Source organism: Parasteatoda tepidariorum, chromosome 9, assembly GCF_043381705.1.
Source record: "Parasteatoda tepidariorum isolate YZ-2023 chromosome 9, CAS_Ptep_4.0, whole genome shotgun sequence".
NCBI classification, from domain to species: domain Eukaryota; kingdom Metazoa; phylum Arthropoda; class Arachnida; order Araneae; family Theridiidae; genus Parasteatoda; species Parasteatoda tepidariorum.
Window position 1 is genome coordinate 69,936,608 of NC_092212.1, and position 23,595 is coordinate 69,960,202.

Consider the following 23,595-nt stretch of genomic DNA (forward strand, 5'->3'; position numbering starts at 1 on the left):
AAAAAACTATCTATCTAAATTAGATTTCAAATACCATAAATTTAGTTATCGTATGTTATACTTTGCATAGAATGATATCAACACCTTAACCGGAAAATATTTTGTTAGATAACTTTAGCAACATATCAGAAACATTCAAACAAATCTCATAAATCTTCTATCTTGTCGCCAAAATTCCTATCAAGTTCGTAAAAAACGACCTCTAAAACTTCTTTTCCTTATCTCATTACAGGAGGAAAAGATATATTTCATAACACAATTTTCTTTCTCTTTGACGCTTAAAACTTTTTTTCTTTATTCCTTCAATCTTCGAAACTGTTGTAGCAGGACATATTTGTTCCAACTGTTATTATACACTTGGCAGCCTCCCAAGCTGCAGGTGGCCAAGAAGCGCGCCAAAAAGACATGGCGTTATTCTATTTATGCTTATGCTTTTAATAAAACAAAAGTTTGTTTGAACAAGTTCGGAGTTATTTTTATTGCATAATTAGATATCTATAGCCTTTTTTGATGTAACTGTTTGAATGAAGTGGTTCTTATTTCAAGAGGTAGTAGTGTAGATTTTTATTTTGTGTGTAGTATTTTTCACGCGTATTTTTTATTTTTTTCTGTAGTTGTTTCTAAGATTACTTAGTGTGCAACTAAGCCTTTTCTTCTTTAACCCATCTGTGTCTAGCGTCCTTTGAAAAGGACGTCTCTTTCTTTTTTTTTTAAAAAAAAAGTAATATTGTAATTGTTTTGTTATTAGCATTTACTAACTTACTAGCCTACACAGAATCACTTTGATTTCAATTTTAACATACTCTATCTATTTTAACATACTCGATGATTAGTTCCCATAGAGTTAGAAACACGGTAAATATTACCACATTCTGGTAGTTTTAACAATACTTTTTTCTCTCAATGTATTGGCAAAAGGTGTAAATTAGTATTTTTTTAAACTTTTACTATTTGTTTTCATAATTAAAATACTAAGCAAAATCTTTTTTCTCTTTTTTTAACTTCATTATTAACCAATGGAAAAAACTTTTTTTCTAAAACATTTTAGATTTCCTTCGAATATTTTTTCATTCAAACCTTAAATAATGAGCTTTCTATAACATATGCAAATTAAAGCAGAACTAAAAAAATTATTGGTGGCTATTCCTCGTTGTTCTAAAGAGAATAATATTAATGTTCTTACAGAGACAGTCTCTATCCTACTTCTATTCTCTAAATCTAATTTCCAGTCAGTTTTTACTCTTCAAAAATGTTCAATTTGAATATTTTGCAATTTTAGTTTTATTTTTTTACCCACTGAACGCGCTTTTAGTTATATCAACGTAAGTAAAATAGTATATTACAATGTGACACATGATTGCAAACCACATTAAAAACCTCTTGTTTTTGTATTTCCTTCCATAAGCAATTATTTGTAATAATTTGGTTAATGGGATTTTTATGTAAACTTTAATGAATTTAGAAGGAGAATATAATTAGTATTAAACAAAAGAAAGGAACTATTTATGCAAATGGTAATGACACGCATCGTTCATAAATATTTTATACAATTTTAAAAATATCTATGCAATAAGAATCAGTAAAATTTATTGCTATTAGTTACATTTGAAGGAAAAAAATTATGTAGAAAATAAATATCGTGATTTTTCATAAAACACTTATTTAATGAAAATTATACTATTTTCGTAAAAAAAATCATAAACTTTTCTCTCTTCTATCTATATATATATATTTATATTTTTCTTATGTAGCACCATAAACTCTGGTATTTTTCTATCTTATGGCTACACTATTGTTATTTAATTTCCAAGGTTGTGCTAAGTAATAATTTAGGTTGTGATAAATAATTAGTTACCCGTAAGTATTTATTTAGATTCATTTTGTTAGGTTGTCTAGAGTAATAATTTAAATAGCGTTGAATAGTTAGCTATTATTTAAATATTTATTTCGTAGTAATTTTATACATTTTTTTTTAAAGAAAAGTTTAGTTGCTGTGTAATAATTTTGATTTACAATCGATCCTTTCTCAAATGGCTGTACGAAAAACGGGAGTCATGGTGCTGCACATTGTCATATCAATTATTGGTGAAGATTTTCTCTTTCGAGAAATAGCGAGGCGGAACTTCCAATAAGATTATTAAATACGAATTCCCTAGTATATAAGACATGTTAACTTGATTCCTTTTTGAGTTACCTAATGGTAGATGAAGGTTGGCTTGATTGACAGCACACTTTCTCCACAATAGCATATATATATGCACAATACGATATTCAAGTTACCCGAGAGGTGCCGCGTAGTGCAGCACATAATGGAACATGACTTTTTTTATATTCTTATCTCACAAAAGAGATGGAAATAATTTTAATACTTCCACTGGCCTACTATGCTGATATGTTCCGATCTCATACTTACCCTGGTTTGCGAGATTTAATGGCTGCTGGAGAGATTTTAAATTATATTACTAAAATTCATAATACATAAAGAATTTAAGATAATTTCACGGACATCTCTTAAAACAAGTTAAAATTGAAATCAAAGTAGTACTTCTGTACGAGCATAGGCAGCTAGATTTTTGCAAAAAAATTTTTTTAATATATTGTTTAAAATTAATTAAGATGCTAAGAGTTTAGGAGGGTTGAAAAATTATGAAGTAAATTTTAGATAAAGTTGTGCGTGCATTCGGCTTAGTTGCAATTAAAGCTTACATGTTGTACTAGATTATATTGAAAGTTGACTAAGCAAGTTCCAGTATTTAATAAAATAATACAATGAATTACACTTCTGGGATCTGTATAATCTGTAATAAATCAATGTCTGACTAGCTGGAATAAAGAAGGAAGGAAAACCTAATCTGAAGTAATTTGATGGTCTTGAGATCTTTTGGTCTTAAAAACCGATAACTGGAAAACGTTAGCAGGAAAGAAAAGTAGTGGAAAAAGGTTCTTCAAAGGATAAAAGCCCACTTTGGCTTGACGAACTGTAGAAGAATGACAGTTTTAAAGGTTAAATTGTTCTTAGAACGAAGTTATTTTTGAGAAAACTATCTGAGAAATTAAAATGTTACATTTATTTTTTTACAAAATTATTTATAATAAATGTTTACTTTCGAAACTTTTGCTCTCATTGATGTCACGAAAGCTCAATAAAGATATATTTTACTAGCACAAAAACGACTGCTCGTAAAAATCTAGTGTTTGCCAAAAAATTAACAATTCGGTAATCAATATAGTGGGGAATTGCTTACTGCTGGTTACTGGGATATTTTGGATTAATTTAGTTCATCCTTTAAATGCTCATATTTTACCAAAATTGTAATCTTGCTTTAAATTGTTTTACCTGTTTGTCAAAATACACAAATTCATGTGGAGAATTCGAGTAGTTTATTGTATTGAGGTAAGTCTAATAATAAAATCAGAGTACAAAAAAGTGGGAAAAGTTTATCCTTTTCTTAAAGTATTCCTTTTATATATACGAAGTAAAAATTTTTCACAGATTTAAAAACAAATGCTCTTAACGCTTTTTGATGGGAACACCAACATTCTAGGTTTTTTTTTTTTTTTTACTTCCTAACTTAGAAGAAGGTGAATATCGAGAAACCAATCAATTGTTTTTAACTTATTTTATATCAAAACTAAAAGATGAACATTAGAACTTACTTTAGTAATTTTTTTTTCCGTTATTGTTTTTGGAAACAATAAAATATGTTTTTTCCTTAAATTTATAGTCCGATATGTGATTTAAGCAATCGATTAAAATGGTATTGATTGATATTTTTTTAAAGTAATGTTTTTCTAAAAAACATTTTTTTTAAGTAAGCATTTCTAAAAGTTAAAATTTACCTTAATACACAAATAATAATATTTAAAACAACTTATACAAAGAAAATTGTCAATTATCAGATCTTACTTTAAAATAAAAAAATAAGAATTTTTTTTAAAAAATAAATGTCCCTAGGTATTAAAAAATCGTTCAAACTTTTTTTGATAAAATACCGCTGTTTGGTAAAAGTAATATACAACTTCTGCAAATGAAATTTATTTTACAATAATTTACGTAATATAGCTGTATTCAAATTCATTGCTTTGAATCTCCTTTTGAAAATTTAAAATTAAAAACTAGATAATAAAAACTAGAAAATGAAAACTAGATATTTTAATTAAAAATTACAAAAAACATAATATCAACATTGTTTAGATCGAGTGTAAGCAATAAGATATTGTTTGAAGTTTATGCTTAAATTTTATATTACCATATTCAAATAATATGGCTCTACCCATTAATAAAAGAAGGGTGGTTATTGCGCAATCTGTATCTTATAATTTTTGAGATAGCTTTCAAAATGAAGAAATCTATCTAAAGTTTTTTTTAAATAATTTTGTAACTAAAAAATGATTTTAAAAAAGATCCTTAGATCCAGTTTTAGAAATCCTTAAGTTCCAGACACCCAATCCTTAACAAAATACTACCATCGAGAATAGATTAGAGCATAAGATATAAAGATTAAGATATGCTAATTTAAACTTAACTACGTATATCAACTTAATATTATTTATATTATATCATTTCAATTTATATAACTTATATTATATCTTACATCATAACTATATTATTTAAATTTCTGACGAAACAAAATTCTGATAAGCAATATTAAATTGGAAAAAAAAGCTTTTTTTGAAAAATTTAATGGGCTTTCTGGCACAGGCTCTTCTAACTGAATAAATCAAACACTACTAACTCTTACAATGTTTCTAACATCCATGCAAAATAATTTTTGTACTTTTTTAAATGTATTTAAGCATTTTTCTGTAATAGTAGTCCAGAAATTATTTTTATGTACCATTTATGTAATAGTAGTCTAGAAATTATTTTTGTGAAAAATAAAACGATTACAGAAAAAAGCGCGTGAAAATAGTTATAAAATATCTGAAAAAATTGGTAGACATTAAAAAAACAAGTTTTTTACCGTTAAAATACAATTAGTTCAAATATTTTAAAATCTAAATAGTTATAGCAATAAAAATATAAAATAACTGGAATATTATTTAAAAATTGGAAAACATATACTCTGTCAGAATGGCAGTTTGTCATGGAAAAAAAAATTAAATAACTTGAATAAACATGCAAATACTTACGGAGATTACTTCCTCCATATGCTGTATGAAATAGAAATCCGAAAAGTATTACCAAATGAGTACACCAATATCCGAAATTGTGCACACTCTTTGTATATACAGTGTTACAAACATGTGAAAGTTTACGATGCATCATTTTGATATCACCATTGAGTAAAAATGTTATACTTTTATGAAAAACTGCTTGACAAATGAAAATGTAGCTCACGTTGTTAAAAATTCTTAATTCGAAATCAGCTCTTTACAGTTCGAAATATACCACACTGAAACAGTTTAGAGTAATCCATACCAATGGATTTTTTCATCCTATGTTCTTATGTCACCAGTTGAATTGAAAACATGATCTTAATGTACTTTGAAAACAATGATTTCCAGACACAGACACATATACATTAGAATGTGCATGTTTTTCAACATCTGAATATAATTCACAGTTAAAGAAAAAAAAATTAAAAGTTCGTTCTTTAGTGAGTTTTTACTATGGAGACGATAAATAATTCAAATAATTCGTTTTCAAACGAGTTTTTTCCTTGTAAAGTGGAATAATTAATCTTATTAGCATTCTTGATGTTATAATGTAATAAAAATTTTAGTTTTCTTGATCCATTATTTTGCTGAAAGCCGTTTTAAAAATTTATAGAACTATTTTAAATTTTTTTATTTCCAACTACTCTTCACAATTAAAGTGGCAACGTGAATAAATATCCTTGACACTAGGAACACACAGTTTGAACTATGGCAAACAGAAAAACTAAAAACTAGTATCCATCATATAGTTCTAAAAAGATTTGAATGAAATTTTGTTTGTTTATACTAAGACAGCAAATAAAAACAAAAATTTTACATCTCTTATTTTTTTTCTACCTTCTAGACTTGATAAGAGTGTAAATTTCTAACGAAAATAAAATATTCCATCTTTATAGAGACTTGAAGAAAACCACAACAGCCTATAAATCCATCATAGTCATATTTATTAGTGGATTATTATTTCAACTCAACATATTGAATTACAAGTTCTCAACACAACACTATTTATGAGGATTTAACAAAAAATACCAAAGAAAAATAAATATTCAAAAATAATTATTCACAAATAATTTTTAAAAAAAAAGGTGGTTAATAATTCAATATCAGAAACAATCGAGCGCAGTACCGAATATATAGAATAAAAAAGTTCTTAATAGACTACCGCAAAAGAACTCTTCACCGTTATATGTGAGAAAGCCGGGAAATCGCAAGCAGAACTGATGGTGATGAAGAGCAGACGATTTTTGCACCCCCGCTTTCGTCCCGACAGGGGGCGCTTAGATGGAGTCGAGAGAAACCGGGGAGCCTCCTCGCCAAACCAACAGGTGCTGTTTCGCGCCAAAAACTTATTTTTTTATCCCGAAGCTGATGTTCAAAATCATATTTAAATACATAAAAAAAAAATCCCTAATTAATTATGAAACATTTATGCACCGTAAGCTTCCATTTAATTTTAGGACATGCTTTATATGCTTCTTTAATGCATTACTCAGAGTTTGGGAAAATAAAAAGAAATAATCAGTTTAAAGTCATGGAGGTTGGAATAAAAATAATTTAAATGTCCAGATTCAGCTCTTTGGTGTCCTCTCTGTCGTTACCGGTTTATAACGATGAACGTGTAGAAGATACAAAAGTTTAACAAGAAATGTAACATAATTTTTTAAAAAAGAATATATATTTATATACATAAACCCTTTGCCTAACTGAACATGAGCTACAAATGCAATTAGTGTTTGTCACGTGAACTCTTTCCCGATGAATTTCAGCAAAACTTCTATACATTATTTAAAATTTATGGCTAATATTTTGCAGAAGTTTTCGTATGCTACGAAAAATAACACACTGTGCTATTTTTTTTAATAATTAATCTAACTAATTGATCCATGATGTTGTAGATTTTGCTAAACATAGATAAAATTTCAGAAAAAATATCTGTGGCATGAAATCTTAAAATTAGATCGTGTTTTTCATTAATTTATATAATTCATTAGAAAATTGCACATCTATTTTATTTTCCCTAACGTAGGATTAACATGAATTCCACATCATTTGCATGCAATCTGAACTCTAAATTAGCTTGCTATGATTTTATTTGGCGTGTATATTTGTGTTTGAACATTACTGAAAAGTATTTTAGATTTTTCTGCTAATTAAAATTTTAATTTGTTAAAACCATAGTTAAAAACGTTCCAGATTAAATCTATAACTTCCATTGCGCTGAGACATTATAGATGTCATTAAGTATTAATTTCAGTTTTTAATTCTTTTAATAATATGTACAGTCTTGCTATTTTTTACTTTTTTTTTTTAGAGAAAAAATTTTAAAAAAAATGTTTGTGGCATTTTATACTATAGACTTAGAAGCAAATGTAGTAAATACAGTATTTAATAAGGCGATAATAAGATTTTAATTTTTCCTGATATTTTTTTGTTATATTTTATTTTTTAATCTGTGCTGCCGCTGTCTATAAGCCTAATTTATAGTGACATTTATGTTTAAGAACATTTATTTTACCTATACTGTTTGGAAACTATTTATTACTAGTAAAGTTTAAAAAGCGTTATTACAAAAGTACAGTGTATTGCGACCTAGGAGGGCTTAAAAACTGTAAAAATTAAATTTAACTTGACACTCGAAATAGGCTTTTCGTATTAGATAATCGATATGGGAGTTAGGTTGCGGTTGATTTGTGTTTTGTTAAATAAAAAGCGAAATGTCATTTAATTGTTTTTTCTGGTAGTGCCATCTATTGTGAGACGTAAGAAATACTATTTTTATATGTTACGCAGCTCTGTGCGTTACTATCATCAATATGTGAATAATAATATCGTATTGCAATGTTCGAAAATTACCAACTGAGAAGTGCAGAACATTGGACAGTCTTCATGTGCTGAAAGAATAGAAGATATATTATGGTGTCAGCGCTGGGATTCGAAGCTAGGTACTGGTATGTACCCAGCTGTAAGAAACAAAGAGGTTTCATAAGGTTGCCTTAGTTAACACGGATAAAATTAATGTTCTTTAACCGTATTTAGGTTAATAGAGTTAATAAACGATTTCTCTCAAAGTTTTCATTTTGAATGCCGTTTTTTTTAACATTTATTTTACTATTTTGGTTGTATACGGTAAAATAACAATTTAATAAATTGTTATTTAACCATTTTTCCGAGAAATTTCTAACAGTGAAGTTCGTATGTAAAAACTAGTATTAAGATTACCATACATGGAGATGAAAATTTGCAGTTTTAAGCAAACCTATCAAACCATTAAGTATAATTCGTAGTTCTAGAAATTACGTATCTGCCTAATTGGAATGGTTAGTTTAACAGACTATTGCTTGAGGTGTTAATTTAATGGAATGAACCTCCAATTCATAAAGCTTCAAATCTTTTAAAAGAGTCCTCAAATAGAGATTTTCATAACGAGAAATTTCAATTTTTAGGTTTTTATCAGCAACTCTTTGTTAAAAATATCTAATTATGCATGAAACATCTAACTTTGTAGAAAACATCTATTTCATTGATAGCATGCTTCAGGAGAAAGGGGGTTGCCATTTACGGATGATAAATAAGATTTTATTTTAAACAACTTAAAAACTTTCCAGTGTTTTCACATTTAACTAAAGCAAATTACACTACTTGACTTCCTGATTAGTTTTATATGTTGTAGACAAATAAGTCTTAAGAACGATGAAAAAATGTGTCATAATTTAAATATTTAAGCTTAATTTAATTTTTGATTTTTTATGCCATATCAACTTACTGTCTGAAAGGGAAAAAAATATTTCTTCTGTTTTGTTAAATATAACACAAATAGCTTCGTATGTCTGTATTTTTATTAATTTGTTTGAATTCCATACGTCTAAAAAAGAAAAAAAATATTTCTTCTGTTATGTTAAATATAACACAAATAACTTTATATGTCAGCTTTTTTATTCATTAGTTTGAATTCCATACGTTTATGAGTGGAACATCATATTTAGTTATACAAATTATTAATATTTCAATACATTTGCAATTTTATTATTTTTGACACGCATGTCAATTTATTCAATAATTATAAAAACGTTTTAACAATATACATTTCCTTTCTAAAATTTATTGAAAAACGTTATTGTAACTAGCAAAAACGTTATAATTTTTGGAGAAATTTCAATCCAAAACAAAACTACTTTCTGGGGAAATATTCTCTGAAAATTTTCCGCTTCCCTCGAAATATCCATGAAAACAAATGAACAATAAAAAAATTAATTTGAAGAGTGTTCTGTAATAACACCCTTAAAATACATCTTCAGAATCCTTGTTAATAAATTATTGTCATTTGAGGTTTCAAATTAAGCCAATAAAAATTGAAATAACCATAACCTAAATAAAATGAATCAATATTGAAGAAGAGGACTGAAAAAATGAAAAATGTTTGGTTTCCATAGAAAATTTAAAGTTGATACTCTTTAATTTTCCTCAAACAATGAAACTAGTCTTGATATTTCTACCCCGCCATCAGCACTAGTTATTTTAAATCTTTAGATAGCATTTAGGTTATTTTTTCATGATTAAATATTAAATTTTATGTCCGTAATGTGTTTACTTTTTTTCTTGCCTTTTTTTCTTTCCCAGGATTGTAAGGATACGCATATTGCACAGTTATTACAAAACACTCTGTCTATACCGTGAGGGTTTCAGGATCAGGATATTTAATGGATATAAAAACCTAAAAGTAGATGTTACATAATATCTAAATGAGTGAATAACTTAAATTTGTTATTGAAAGGTATGGTACCACATAATGAAAAGCCTCATCTTTTAAACTGCTTAAACAAAGTGATTTTGTTGATGAACACCCCAATTTCCATCTTGAGAGTGGGACGTTGAGAGTTTGTGCATTGTGCTGCCATTAAGTGAATGTTTAAAGAACCTCTCATGAAACAATACTAAAAAAATAGTTTGATATAAAGATATCACCTGTATAAAAAGTACAACTAATGATATACTGTAAAAAATGATTGCTCAAATCTCAGGATCTTTTCTACGTTTTTGATAAAGCCATTTCCTGGTTAATGCCCAGAGCCGAAATTTCGTCAAAACGATGTAGTAACTATCGTTTTTTTTTCAAGAAAAGAAATTTTATCAAAATTAAAAAACTACATATTTTTTCACTTTATTTTTTTTCAGGAAAGAAAACCATGTAGGGCTTAGAAAACTAAACTTTTCTAATAATAAATTTATCGTGGACACCATATAGGAGTATCAATTTTATTTTAAAAGTACAATAGAGATTAATAGATAATAGCGGGATTCGAACCCGGTTTTTTGTTTAAGGCGTACTTTTTGATCACCCTAGGATGACCAGCTTGTTTCGTCAATATTTTCGATCATCTAATTTTCATTCTAGTTTTGTCACTCTAGTTAACAATCTTCCACAGTGCACTGCGATGAGGTTCCGAATAGAGGGAACATTTTTATCATCTATCTGAGAGTGTGCGCTATTTTATCACAAATCACGTGATTTGTTGACAAAGTGAATCTCAAAATTAACGAAATACCGCTCAAAGATTACTGATGCATCATAAGTGAGAGTTTTATTTCTGAGAATGTATAAGGATTAAGAAAAAATTGATACCTAGTTTAGAAAAAAAATGGACTTGTGTTTAAAAAATAAAATAACTGAGGGGACTTTACTTGTTCACTTTTATTACCGTAATAGTCCTGTACATCATATGATAGACAATTTTTCCCTATATATTTTTATACTTAATATGGAGACGTGACTTTTTCCTTTCTGAAAAAAATCCTTTTCCCTACCGTGCTTGCTCGTTATCCTGAGAACACATTTGCTATTCAGCACAGCAGTGACGATTGACCATGGTAACATAGGGAAAAGGCGGGACTTTACAATAGCAGCTTTACAGTACAAATTCAAATTCTTTGAAGTCCGTGTTTTTTCCCTACTTTTCTTTCCTAAGATGCATACGCTGATGCTTTTTCCCTACTCATCACAATGCACTGAGTTTTGTTTGAGGGGAAAAATGGAATTCTTTTAGAAAGTCAAGCCATTTCTTGAACCAAGGAAAAGGAAGTATCTTTCTTCATGTTCTTTTGGAACTTTTTTTTCTTCCATTCGTTCCCTCTTCCAAATGTATCGTCCAAATTCGTAAGAGTTTGAAAGGGATGAACGGATATGCTTCCCCGGTTGAATAAGCGACCGAGTACTCTGCTATTAAATTCCTCTTGCTTTATATTTCTGCTTTTTTGCTAATGGTTTTTCAGAAAGACACTCTGAGTTTGCCGCGGGTAAAAGTGAGAATTCCTGATCTTAAAAACGAATTTTCTGATTTTTTGACCAAGAATAATTTTTAATAGGGAGAAAAAATCTATATAATTTTCGCTTACCTTAATCCAGTAATTTCACCTTAATATATGTCTTATAGAATTATGTTTAGTTTCAAATGCTTCCAAAAAATTTGTGTTTATTAAAATAAATATTTTTTGTTATTTTTTCTTTTTTACAATAATATTGTTATATAATAAGGATTAGTTTAGTAAAACATGAGTCTACAGTTTCAAAAATATAATTCTGCCAATTATGAATTATCAGTTATTTGCTAAGTGTGTTGAAATTTACTAAAAACAAAAAAGGAAAGAACTCCCTTCAATAAATAACAATTTAGATTTTTTTTTTAAAAAAGGTAAAGAAATATTTTATAATATGCACAAGCAGTAAGTTTATCATAGAGATCAATGTTACATTATGTGTTTATAGTCTTACATTATGCGCCTATAGTCTATAGTCCTACATTATGCGCCTATAGTCTTAAAAATTTTATTTTGATAAATATGAATCAACAGTTATTTGTTAAATGTGTTGAGTATTCGCAAGAAAATAAAAAAACGACTAGCTCCTCCCATTAAATATTTTTAATTCAATAAAGCACTACTTAGATATTTTTTTTAAAAATTGGTAAATTATACGAATATTTCATAACATGCGCAGGTAGTAATTTTTTTAATAATGAAGATTAGTTTAGCACAATTTGAGTCTATAGTTTTGAAAATACAGTTTTGATAAAAATGAATTGAAAAATATTTTATGGAAATGTCGGAAATGTGATAAATTAAACAATCAATAAAAATGATGCGCATTTAGTAGTTAGGTTTAAATAATAACTATCTACTGTTTTCAAAGATTTCCTCTTACGGGATTTTATTATTTTGAAAAATGAAATTTGAGATATTAGATTTGAGAAATGTAAAAAAAATCAGATACTTACATAATAAGCAAAAAATAAATAAATAAATAAGAAATTTAAGCCGAATTGTATTAATTATGCCATATGAGTAAACAGCTTTTTGTTTTAGATAATCAAGAAATAATTTAAACTTTTTTTTGTGAATATTTTAATACTTAATTTAAAAAATTGCTTTTTAAGCTATAATTATTAGATAATACCTTTTAATTATTAGTAATAAATAAAGTACAAAATTCCCTCAAGAGACCGTTGTTAGCCAATAAGGTTTTGGAAGTTCGCATAGTTCACGATCACCCTTTTTTTCCTAGTTAAGCTGGCACTTATAAATCTGAAGCTGGCTGGGTTTCAAGTCACTGCCGTGAATAAAACACAGTCCTTCTCAGCGCATTAATCACTGCCTAATAGTTTCTAAGAAATGATTTTATTTTGATTTAGGATTAGTGGACGTTTTTTCTTTACTTAGAAAATTTTTCAGACATTTCAGAGAAAGTCATTTTCTTAAAAGAAGAAATGTTATAAAATAAACATAATTGAAATGTTTAGAAAAGTATTGTATAGTATACATAATTGTATCAATATAACAACTATTGTATGATGGCCGTAAATGTATTTATTTATAAAGTATGCATTTATGAGCGTATTTATGAAGTATGCATTTATGAAGTATGTATTTATAAATGTATTTATAAGCTATTTATTTATAAATGTATTTATAAGATATTTATTTATAAATGTATTTATAAGCTATTTATTTATAAATGTATTTATAAGCTATTTATTTATAAATGTATTTATAAAGAAAGTATGATCTCAAAAGTATGAAATAATTATTTTTATATTTTAAAATTACAAATCAAGAAATTAAATTAATTTAAAGTTCATGATTGAACTGGTTGGTAAGTCGAATGAATTTTTCATAAACAATATTCAATAATGAAATTGCTACATAAATTCTATTTTGTTAGTATATATTTTCTCTGTTAATATTTTATATCATAAACATAAATGCAAATTTTATAAAAGCATTTTTGTAAAATGAATTTCATATACATTTTTTTAAATACCGATACAATAGTAAAAAACAGTTTAACAATAAGCAAATTAAAATAAAATCTTAAAATTTTGATGCTACAAGTTTTTTTTCTTTTCTTTTGCAATTGTATGTCACCATGTTGAACCATCGACACTGAATATGCACGGCAAATTTAAAATAATAAATGGTACTACCTACAAAACTATCAACTAAGAAACAGCTTTTCCTGCATATTTCCAGGGAATACAGGCAATAATGATGGGAATGGAAGTTATATTTACTTTTACATATATAATATTATTTTTATTCAATCAATTCATAAGTGAATCAAAAATTTTTTTTATTAGATTTAGCACATGACTAATAATCATCTAATTTTGACAATTCCTCCCCAACTTTCGTCTTATATTATTTTATTTTCAGATTTGTGCTTTTTTCATTTGAAAGCTGATGGTCAATGAGATCAGAGAGCTGTGGATTTGTCAAATTTTTTTATACATTAACTTCAAAACATATATTAACTTTTTTCGCAGAGTATTTATGACTAGAATGTTTTTTTATATTATTTTCATAATTTTGAATCGAAATTAAATATAAAAAGTGTTGCGAAACCAATTCTGATTTCGTTAATTTTAATATTAAGCAACTCATAAATTATTCCAATTTTTGATTAAAATATGTACTTTAATTAACTTTTTTCACACAAAATTTACGACTAGAATGTTTTTGTATGATTTTATAATTTTGAATCGAAATTAAATTAAAAAAAGTGTTGCGAAACCAATTCTGATTTCGTTAATTTTAATATTAAACAACTCATAAATGATTCCAATTTTTGATCAAAATATGTACTTTAATTAACTTTCTTCACACAGAATTTACGACTAGAATGTTTTTGTATCATTTTATAATTTTGAATCGAAATTAAATATAAAAAGTGTTGCGAAACCAATTCTGATTTCGTTAATTTTAATATTAAACAACTCATAAATTATTCCAATTTTTGATTAAAAAATGTACTTTAATTAACTTTTTTCACACAGAATTTACGACTAGAATGTTTTTGTATTATTTTATAATTTTTAATCACAATTAAATAAAAAGTATTACCATACCAATTTCAATTTCGTTAATTACCAATATTAAACAAATTATAATTTCTATTAATATTTGACAAAAAATTCTTAAAAGAAGACACAAGCTCAAAAATCAACTTACAAATTCATTAAAAACATTATACAAATAAGCAATATGATGTTTTTTAATTCCTTCAAAATTTTAAATACTGGAAAACATTTAATTATTTCTAAATGGTTCTTCCAGTTTGTCCGTAATAATAGAGAGATTTTAAATGCTTCTATGAAAAAAAAAGCATTAAAAATCATTTAGTAGTCTCAATATAATTAATTCATTCCATCAAAAATTGTAATTAGGAAGAGCTAAATGATATACGATACATAGCTTTTAAAATAATTGGTTGGAATATTTAATATTAATAATATCGTTAATGATTTTCTATCGGTAATTTGCTGTTTCTTTCATAAAAATAAATTCCAGACATGCAGATTAGAGTAAAAGTTTTGCTTTCAGAGCTCGATAAAAATATTTCTAAATTTTCCTGGTAAATGTCGTTATTTAAATTAATACAAATTTTATAAAAGACGCTTTGAGGCAATTATTAGACAATGGAGTTCTGTTACACAAATAAAAAACGTTAAAAATAAGCATAATTAAAATACGTTGCTATTCCAAAATAGATTATTAGCGTGTTACTAAAGATGTTGTAAATTGGCACTGGAGCAGTTTTTCCAGTTTATTAAATGTAACAGATCTCAACATTTAAAATAGGGCAAAAGTAATCTTTGACATTTTGTTGTTTAAGAACGAATTTTTAAAAAAATTTTTTTTGATGCGCATTGATTAAAATGTTGTTATGAAAATGTAGTAATGTATGACCAGCCTATAAATGTAAGAAAATAGATTTATTTAGTTTTTATTATAATAAAACATTAAAAAGCTGTCGAGAAAGAATATTAGGCAATCATGAAGTATTAAATTTGCGAGTAACATGGTTTTTTATATTAGTGTGTGCCCTGTTAAGGTTGGGTATAGAAAAATGAAAAAGTTGCAAAAAAATAACAATTTAGAAAAGAGAAAAACTAAAANGTTTATTCTAGATATTTCTAGTATTATATATTAAATAAATATCAAGAAAATAATTTTCTTCAAATGTCATATTCTTCGAATTTTTAGATTTGAAATTCAAGAGGTAAATCCTTGGATTTTAGATTTCTTTTACGTTACAATAAATTTTTATTTGAATATGATATTAATTTCACTATTTCAATTTTTTTGCTTAAAAATTCAGAAAATATAATTTAATTCTATTTGTTTATATATATGCTAAAATGCTTTTTTCAAATGTTATAATGCATTCGATATTGCACATTGTAAATTCTGTTGACTAAAATCTAAATTCCATAATAATTTTCTTATAAAATATGCCTTTCTTTGAATTGGTTTCACTATTTCAAATTTTTAAGCTGAAAATTCAGTCGGTAAAACATCTTTTAATTTCATAATTCTTTTATGTTAAAATGTGCTTTTCTTTGCATTTTATATTGTTTCCGAATTTAATGATTTTATCGCCGTGTTCCCTGCTTTAACCTTAAGAACACACTGTTAAAATTTCCATTCTAAAATTATGATAAAAAAACTGGCAGCTGTCTGTCCATCCGATTAATCGTAAAGTTTGCGGTAAAAAACATTTTTTCCTTCATGGTTTTGAAACCATTTACAGAAAGTATTTTTATAAAACCATGAATACAAAACCATATGGTTTTTTAACCATTTACAACTAGCATTTTTCAGAGACGTGAAAAAAAAATTGTTATTTAACTAGACACAGGACCTCGGCTTTTTGTAAGGTAATGGGCATAGGAGAGTGCCGGACACTGGGAATTCTTTATGTGTCGCAGGGAATGGAAGGAATATTGTGGTGTCAACACCAGGAGTCGATCTCCAGTTTTGCCGGTCATGAGATTGACATATAAGCCTGCTTGGATGTCATATGTAGGCAGTTGCAAAGAACTAAGTAGCTTCATTAGGTGGTTCTAGTTGGTGCGATAAAATTTTGGTTGGTTAAAAGTATTACGTGAAAGCAGTTAATGAACAGTTTTTCTCAAACTTAACGGTTTGATTACCTTTTTATTTGTGGTAATTTGACTGTTTTGATTAAATATGGTAAAATAATCATTCAATATATTATTATTTAAAAATTTTTTTCGAGAAATTTCTAACTGTGCACTTAAGCTTAGTATATTCCACTTATGGCAGTCGAAATTGGCAGTCGCAGAGTTGTGCCTTAAGTGGATTCCAATTTTGCTTTGTTGCTTATCCTATGGACTTGCGTTGCTATGGAGTTGGTGCGATTAAATTCTGGTTGGTTAACAGTATTACGTGAAAGCAGTTAATGAACAGTTTTTCTCAAACTTAATGCTTTGATTACCATTTTATTTGTGGTTATTTGACTGTTTTGATTAAATATGGTAAAATAACCATTCAATATATTGTTATTTAACAATTTTTTTTCCGAGAAATTTCTAATAGTGCACTTAAGCTTAGTATATTCCACTTATGGCAGTCGAAATTGGCAGTCGCAGAGTTGTGCCTTAAGTGGATTCCAATTTTGCTTTGTTGCTAATCCTGTGAACTTGAGAACGACAACAGCGATTATTTTTAAAAGCTGTTCAACTAAAAAACTGTCTTTTTCGGAAGCATAAATAGGATTGTTTTGTATTCTCATATTGGAAGTACAGGATGTAAAACCTACCTTCACCACATGATCCCTATCTAATAGGTATACCCAATAGTATGAATATTGCGATTTTCTTTCAAGAAAGCAAGTTGGATCCATTTTTTTTTCAACTTTTCAGAATGGAAATTCAAGAAGTTAAATTCCTATGAATATATTTCTCTAATGTCAAAATGTTATTTGCTTCGAATTCCTGAATAGTTCAACTTATTCTAATTTTGAAGATCTGAAATTCAGAATCTATAACTCTTTGTATCCTTTATTTGATAATAAAAAATTTAAGTTTTCTCCAAATTCCATGTTAGTTTTTTTTGTTGTGATTTTTAGAATTGTTTGAAAATAATATTTTTATTTTATTTTATAACCGTCGTTGAACAGCCGACCCAATTTTTGGGTTAATGACTTCTAATGTTCAACTCCGTAGCCTTGCAATTTTTGGCCTAATCCAGAAGACAAAGGAACTTCTAGATCAAGTATTGGGAGAAATTCTGCCTTCATGAAGGATTTTTTGATGGAACTAACCCGCATTCACGTTACATGGCGAGAAAGACCACGAGTTACGTGAAAATATATTTTTATTTTAGACACCATATCGAGGCCTATTTCAAATTTTTTGATTACGAATTCAAGAAGTAAAACTTTTAATCTCATAATACTTTATTAATAAAAGAAAATTTTCTATGGTAGTATAGAGTTCTAAATATTAATGTAACGCAAGCACTAAAAGAAAAACAGTGCAACGAGAATACGAAAAAAAATTTTAAAAAACGAGAAAAATTGTGGAATTAGTTGATTAGTTTGTAATTATTTTTTGTTGAAATAAGTTTTTTTTTGTATTTAAGATTTATACTAAACCAGGGGTCGCCAAACTTTTTTGATCATCGACCCCTATATAATTTTTCGAAGTCTCCATCGACCCCCAGAAAAGTAATTTTCTGTTAATTAAAATAAAACTCGATTAGATACTGTGTTTGTACATTTATTTTATGATTTTAAACATTTATTAAAGTAATAGTACATTGTGTAACAATAGTTTTATGAAAAATATATTAATATTGAAATTTAAATACCTTATTATTAAATAAGTAATTATGCATAAGTAGATATAATAAGTAAAGTAACTAAAGATTTACTGTTTCTTGATCAATGACATGAGTGTGCCTGGTGTTTTTTTGCAAGGTTTGCTATATTAGGTTCAAAATTGGTCAATTTTAATTTTAAATCCCCTCGTAACTCCACATTTAATTTATTTCTGTACTTAGTTAAGATTGAATTTACGTGACGGAAACCTGCTTCAACCATATAGGAACTTGGAAAAGCTAGCATAAAAAGGCTGAACTATTTCATAAAGTTCTGCATATTTTTGCATTACATTTATATTTGTTCAAAATTTACTCATTGTTAAATTTTTAAAAAGCGTCTTTGCTTCAAGATCCGATAATAATTCAACAAACTCCTCTTGCAGGTTGATGTCCACGTTTTTGATGATGCGTTTATTAATTTATGTTCTATAAAGAAACAGATATTAAGTCAATTATAAAAAAAAAATCACAAATTTTACATACTGAATTAGATATTTGGGATTTACGAATTAAGAGCTTTTTTTTCTTCGACCCTTTCGATTCGGATCGACCCCCATTCGACCCCCTGGCTCAGATCGACCCCCAATTTTGCTAAATAGACCCCTGGGGGTCTATGTAGACCACTTTGGCGACCTCTGTACTAAACCTTTATGTATGTATTACTTTATGTACTTTATGTATTATGTAAACCTCTGTACTAAATCTTATGTTAGGGTATTTCAATCTATTTTTGCTTGTTGATGCGTGATTGATATTTCAAATATTTTTTTGATAAAAACCATCCCTGCAGTACAGCTTGACTCGTAACAGTAGCAACATTAATGATCTATTTTAGATTTTAAAGGATTTTAACAATAGTTGATTTTTGTCGAATGTTATATCGGTAAAACAAATTTCTAGCTTTTAAATATTTATCTCTTTACATATTGTATTTTAAATCTGCGTTCAGAGACATTTGAAAATATAAGCAATTATTTATTTATGCATCAGATACTATTTTTCGAATCTCTTAATGCATAAAATTATGAATTTAAAGACTTTAAGTGCTTTGAGGTAGCAATCAATTTATCAATTTTAGAGATGAATTTTTAAAAATTCATATCATTTCCATAGTCATCAAACACTCTTAAAATTTTTAAGTTATACTTCTGTTTTAATAAATAACATATTATATCGAGCCCTTTTCTAATTTTTATAATCCTTTATAAGTTGAAGATCTATAATTAAGTTTTTAAAGTATTTTTTTACTAAATTTAAATTGCAGTGAATCGATTAAAAGTTTTTTAATTTCGAACATTTACAAAACTATCCAATTGTAACACACTTAAATCTTTACATTTTCCATCATTTCCATTTAGAAAAATAGATTCCTCATATTAAGTTTAGGTCTACCAATAATTAATATTTACCAAAACATATTTGTAATATAAAAAAAATACTTCATTAAAAATATTTTATTTTAAAATGATTAGAAGATTATCCAAAAACTATAAAATTGCAATAATTTATTTACTTACAAAATGTATATAAATATACCTCATTAATTCTATTCCCATTAAAAATATTCCCATATTAAATTAACACGTATTTACCTCGAAGCTTTTAGAATTAAAAAGAAACTTCAATTAAAAAATTTTGATTTAAGAAGTTAAGTTAATAAATAATGCCAATAAGAGCTAATTATTTAATTCCACATTGAATTTTGCTTTTCTCATTATCTCATTTTGGTAAAATTTGATTTTTACGTGATGCGTAATATTGCATTATTTTAAAAATAGTATGTCAATTAAAATGTTGTTGAAAATAATGCAACATTTTATGACAAAGATATAAATACATTTCGAATCATTTCAATCAAAAAAAAAACTTTTCAGATTAGATTCACTATTAAGTGTACTCTTTTACTTTTTTTAGAACATTTAAAAAAAATGTATTTGAAATAAAGATGTGCAAATTTTAGAATATAATAAAATCAATGAAACACAGTACTTCTAATCATTCAATTTCATATTATATTTATGCATTTTCTGTCCATTCAATTCAGAAAATTAGAATTTAAAGTATTTGCACTGAATATTCAGATATTTCAGCGTAAAATGTTAATAGCATTTGGATTTAGTATGTCATTTCAGATGAACTACATTATTGCAATTTTGATGATTTTGACAACACTGCAAGATGAATTGTTATTGTTAGAACATGCAATAACATAATGGAAACCAAATCCCTTGGTGAGTTTTCCTTTCTAAATTAGTTAATCGATGCGGGATGCTCACTTTTGTTTCCAAGTAGAAATATACAATTTGTAAAGATGAATAGTTTATATTATCCTGAAACATATTGCAGTTGTCAAATTTCTATGCAGTCCAGTTGAATTAATATGATTTAAATAGATTGACCATTAAGAATAGGATTCTAAGAATATACAATTGTTTTTGAATTTATAATATTTCTCCCATGTCTATATCGTTTCTTTAGGTAAATTTATAAACATTTGTGTTTTAAAAGGATCATTTATAGCAGAGTTCCGTAATCTGTAAGTCGTGTTCCCAGTTGGGATCGCTGGACCTGTAAAATATAACAAAAATATTATTTAACCTGTAACATATAATAAATTACATGTGTTGGGCCCCATGTAGTACATAAAGTGACTGATGCACGTTGAATCTGTCGAGTCGCAAAAGTCCTCCATGTTCCCAACCTCTGAGGGTACTGGATTGGAGATCGATCGTTCTCTGATTCAGGTCAAAATTAAGATCTGAGGATGAATGAATGGATGTATGAATGGGTCCGCCTTATAAAAAACAGGTGTGACGTATGATGTGGCGAAGTCGAATTCTTGGCCATAGATGGCGCCACTGAAAAACAAGAAATGCACAATGTGGCGTAACTACCACTATGAAAATTAAACATCAATTCACTGGTATATAAAGCATGCTAACTTGATTCTATCATGAGGTACCTTTTGATAGATGACGGTTGGTATTGCGTGATAACACCTCCCCCACACACACTCTGCCTTAAATTTGCTCGGTTTCATCAAGCAGGCTTACCCGTGTGGCAAGTGGTATTAGAACCAGCCAACCGACATATGCCGTGGAAAATGTTGTTGTTGTTTTTGCCATTTGTCAATACTTGCAATCCGATTTTAGGGTAAAGGGGTACACTTTTTCTTGTTTTATAGTGGCGCTATCTATTGCCAAGAGTTCAACTTCGCATAAATAGGATTGTTTTGNTTTGGAATGAGAGCTTTCAGGAATATGCGACCCCAACAGATTTAGCCCACACCAGTCACTATTTTGTCCTTGGCAGGTGGAAATCGAATTCACGACCTCTTAGATGCGGGCCCAACTCCCTACCTACCTTGATATCCCGGCATTGCTGTGGTAGATGATATACAGAAATGTCACAAAACATGCTCAAAGTTACTACCAATGCTAGCGTTACAACGTCGAGCCATGCGTGTACTCGCTCAAATACACGAGGATTTTTTTGGATATCCGCGGCAGCACAGACGAATGCCACCATATTCCTTTTGAATCCACAGGTGTTGCAGTGCAGCCTAAATAAAGAAATACATGCTGTTTAAATTAGGAGAGCTGGGTGGTCTTGGAACCACGCCACCTCACCCATTCCATCTTCTGAACAAAAACACTTAGCTGTGAACGAAGACCAATCCGACCATGGCTTGCTGAATCCTTGTGATGTCCCCAACCTCCCTTTAAAGTTTTTCCTAATAATCCTAAGTATATAACAGAGGCCTGCTTAAATATTGCGAGACACATTTGAATAAATATTTTACTTTCTGAAGTAAAAGAAAACAGCGTGCTAAATAGTTTAAAACTTCATTGTTATGCCAATATACATTTTTTTATGTTCCGAAGATTAATTATACTATATTAGATTAAAGATTAGATTAGATTAATGATTAGATTAAAAATACTGAATTAATTTTCTTTAAAATTCTTCCCCGAATAACATTTTGCGAATTATGTTTGCATTCTATAAATAAATACTTGGAATATACGCAGATACAAAATATCAGTAAAAAAACATGCATGGTAAATTAATTTTTTTTTCATTATTTCGTAATTATATGCCTAACAAATCTCACTGGAATGTATAAGCTGTTTCCAGAAAAGTAGGTATGAATTGAGTTAAAATTTTAAATTATTGATAAATATACTTTACTGTTATCTCACATGGATAAATAAAAGCATTTTCATATTAATAATGTCTTTTAATTCGTTTATACATTTGCTTTCATTTCATTGTTCATATATTAATTGTTTAAATCTATTTGATGTATAATATCTGAGAAAGAATTATAATATTAAGAGATTATGTGTTATTTAAATGTGATTAACGTACTATTTTACGTCATGTGTTTTTCAGATTCGACTGTTATTTCTTTCGAAGCTATTTCGGCACACTTCTGTCCAATTCTTTACCCTATATGATTGTTCTGTAAGTAAAGGAGACTAAAGCGTAATTCTTTAATTTGTGTTTATGTGTTTGTAATATTTATACTTCATGGCGCAAGGCATTGTCAACATCGGGGAGCTGTACTTTTTCCTCTGAGTAAAATATTTTCAGTATACAATCCGTAACATTAAATATTATGCGTTTTATAGTTTATTTAGGATAAATTTTATACTGTGATAAACCAGTTTAGATAAAAAAAAAATAAGGGTGATGTTGGATAATACGAAAAATCCATATTATCCAAAAAAAAGTTTATACTTTCATATCAATGAATAAGAGCTTGTATTCAGCACATGCTCAATGTTCCGGATGGAATAATAATGAAGGGAAAGACAGGTTACACTTTAAGAGATTTCCATTCATCTAAACACCGAAAATAGTAACAAAGACTTAAAAACAAAGTGGTGTTCCCTTTCATTATAATGTATTAAAGCTCCTTAAATATTTTTTTTTACTCTACTTAATGTAAAGTAACCGCCTTGATGCTTGTTATTCAGCAATACTAAAATTTATTACTGTCAGATATTAAACACATAAGAATTAGTAAAGTTACTTTAATCATAAAATATAAAGCAAGAATTATAAATTTCGCATGTATATATATAATATGCCTTAATATGAAATTAGTTTGTTAAAATTAAGCATACACACAGCACTTAGAGAATATTTATATGAATTTGAACTAGGCTTTACAAAACTGAAATGAATGAAATTTAAATATTTTAAAATTATTTCATACAGGATTTTCAAATCTTGGCAAAAACACTATAAAAA

At 27.6% G+C, this 23,595-nt stretch overlaps 1 protein-coding gene and 1 long non-coding RNA gene across 3 annotated transcripts in view; one reads left to right on the plus strand and one right to left on the minus strand.

Moving 5' to 3' along the window:
- The window catches only part of LOC107455518 (protein eva-1 homolog C), a 253,195-nt gene extending 246,775 nt beyond the window's left edge, over positions 1-6,420 (minus strand). For both annotated transcript variants that reach the window (XM_043050993.2, XM_043050992.2), the window contains exon 1: positions 5,134-6,420. In XM_043050993.2, the coding sequence (XP_042906927.1) occupies positions 5,134-5,269 (136 nt within the window). In that variant the 5' untranslated portion in view covers positions 5,270-6,420. The remainder of the gene's footprint in view (positions 1-5,133) is intronic.
- LOC139426355 (uncharacterized) lies at positions 2-22,836 on the plus strand. Its single transcript, XR_011637609.1, has 3 exons — positions 2-548; positions 20,469-20,567; positions 22,732-22,836. It is a non-coding gene; the product is annotated as an uncharacterized lncRNA (long non-coding RNA).
- Positions 22,837-23,595: the final 759 nt, after the last annotated feature.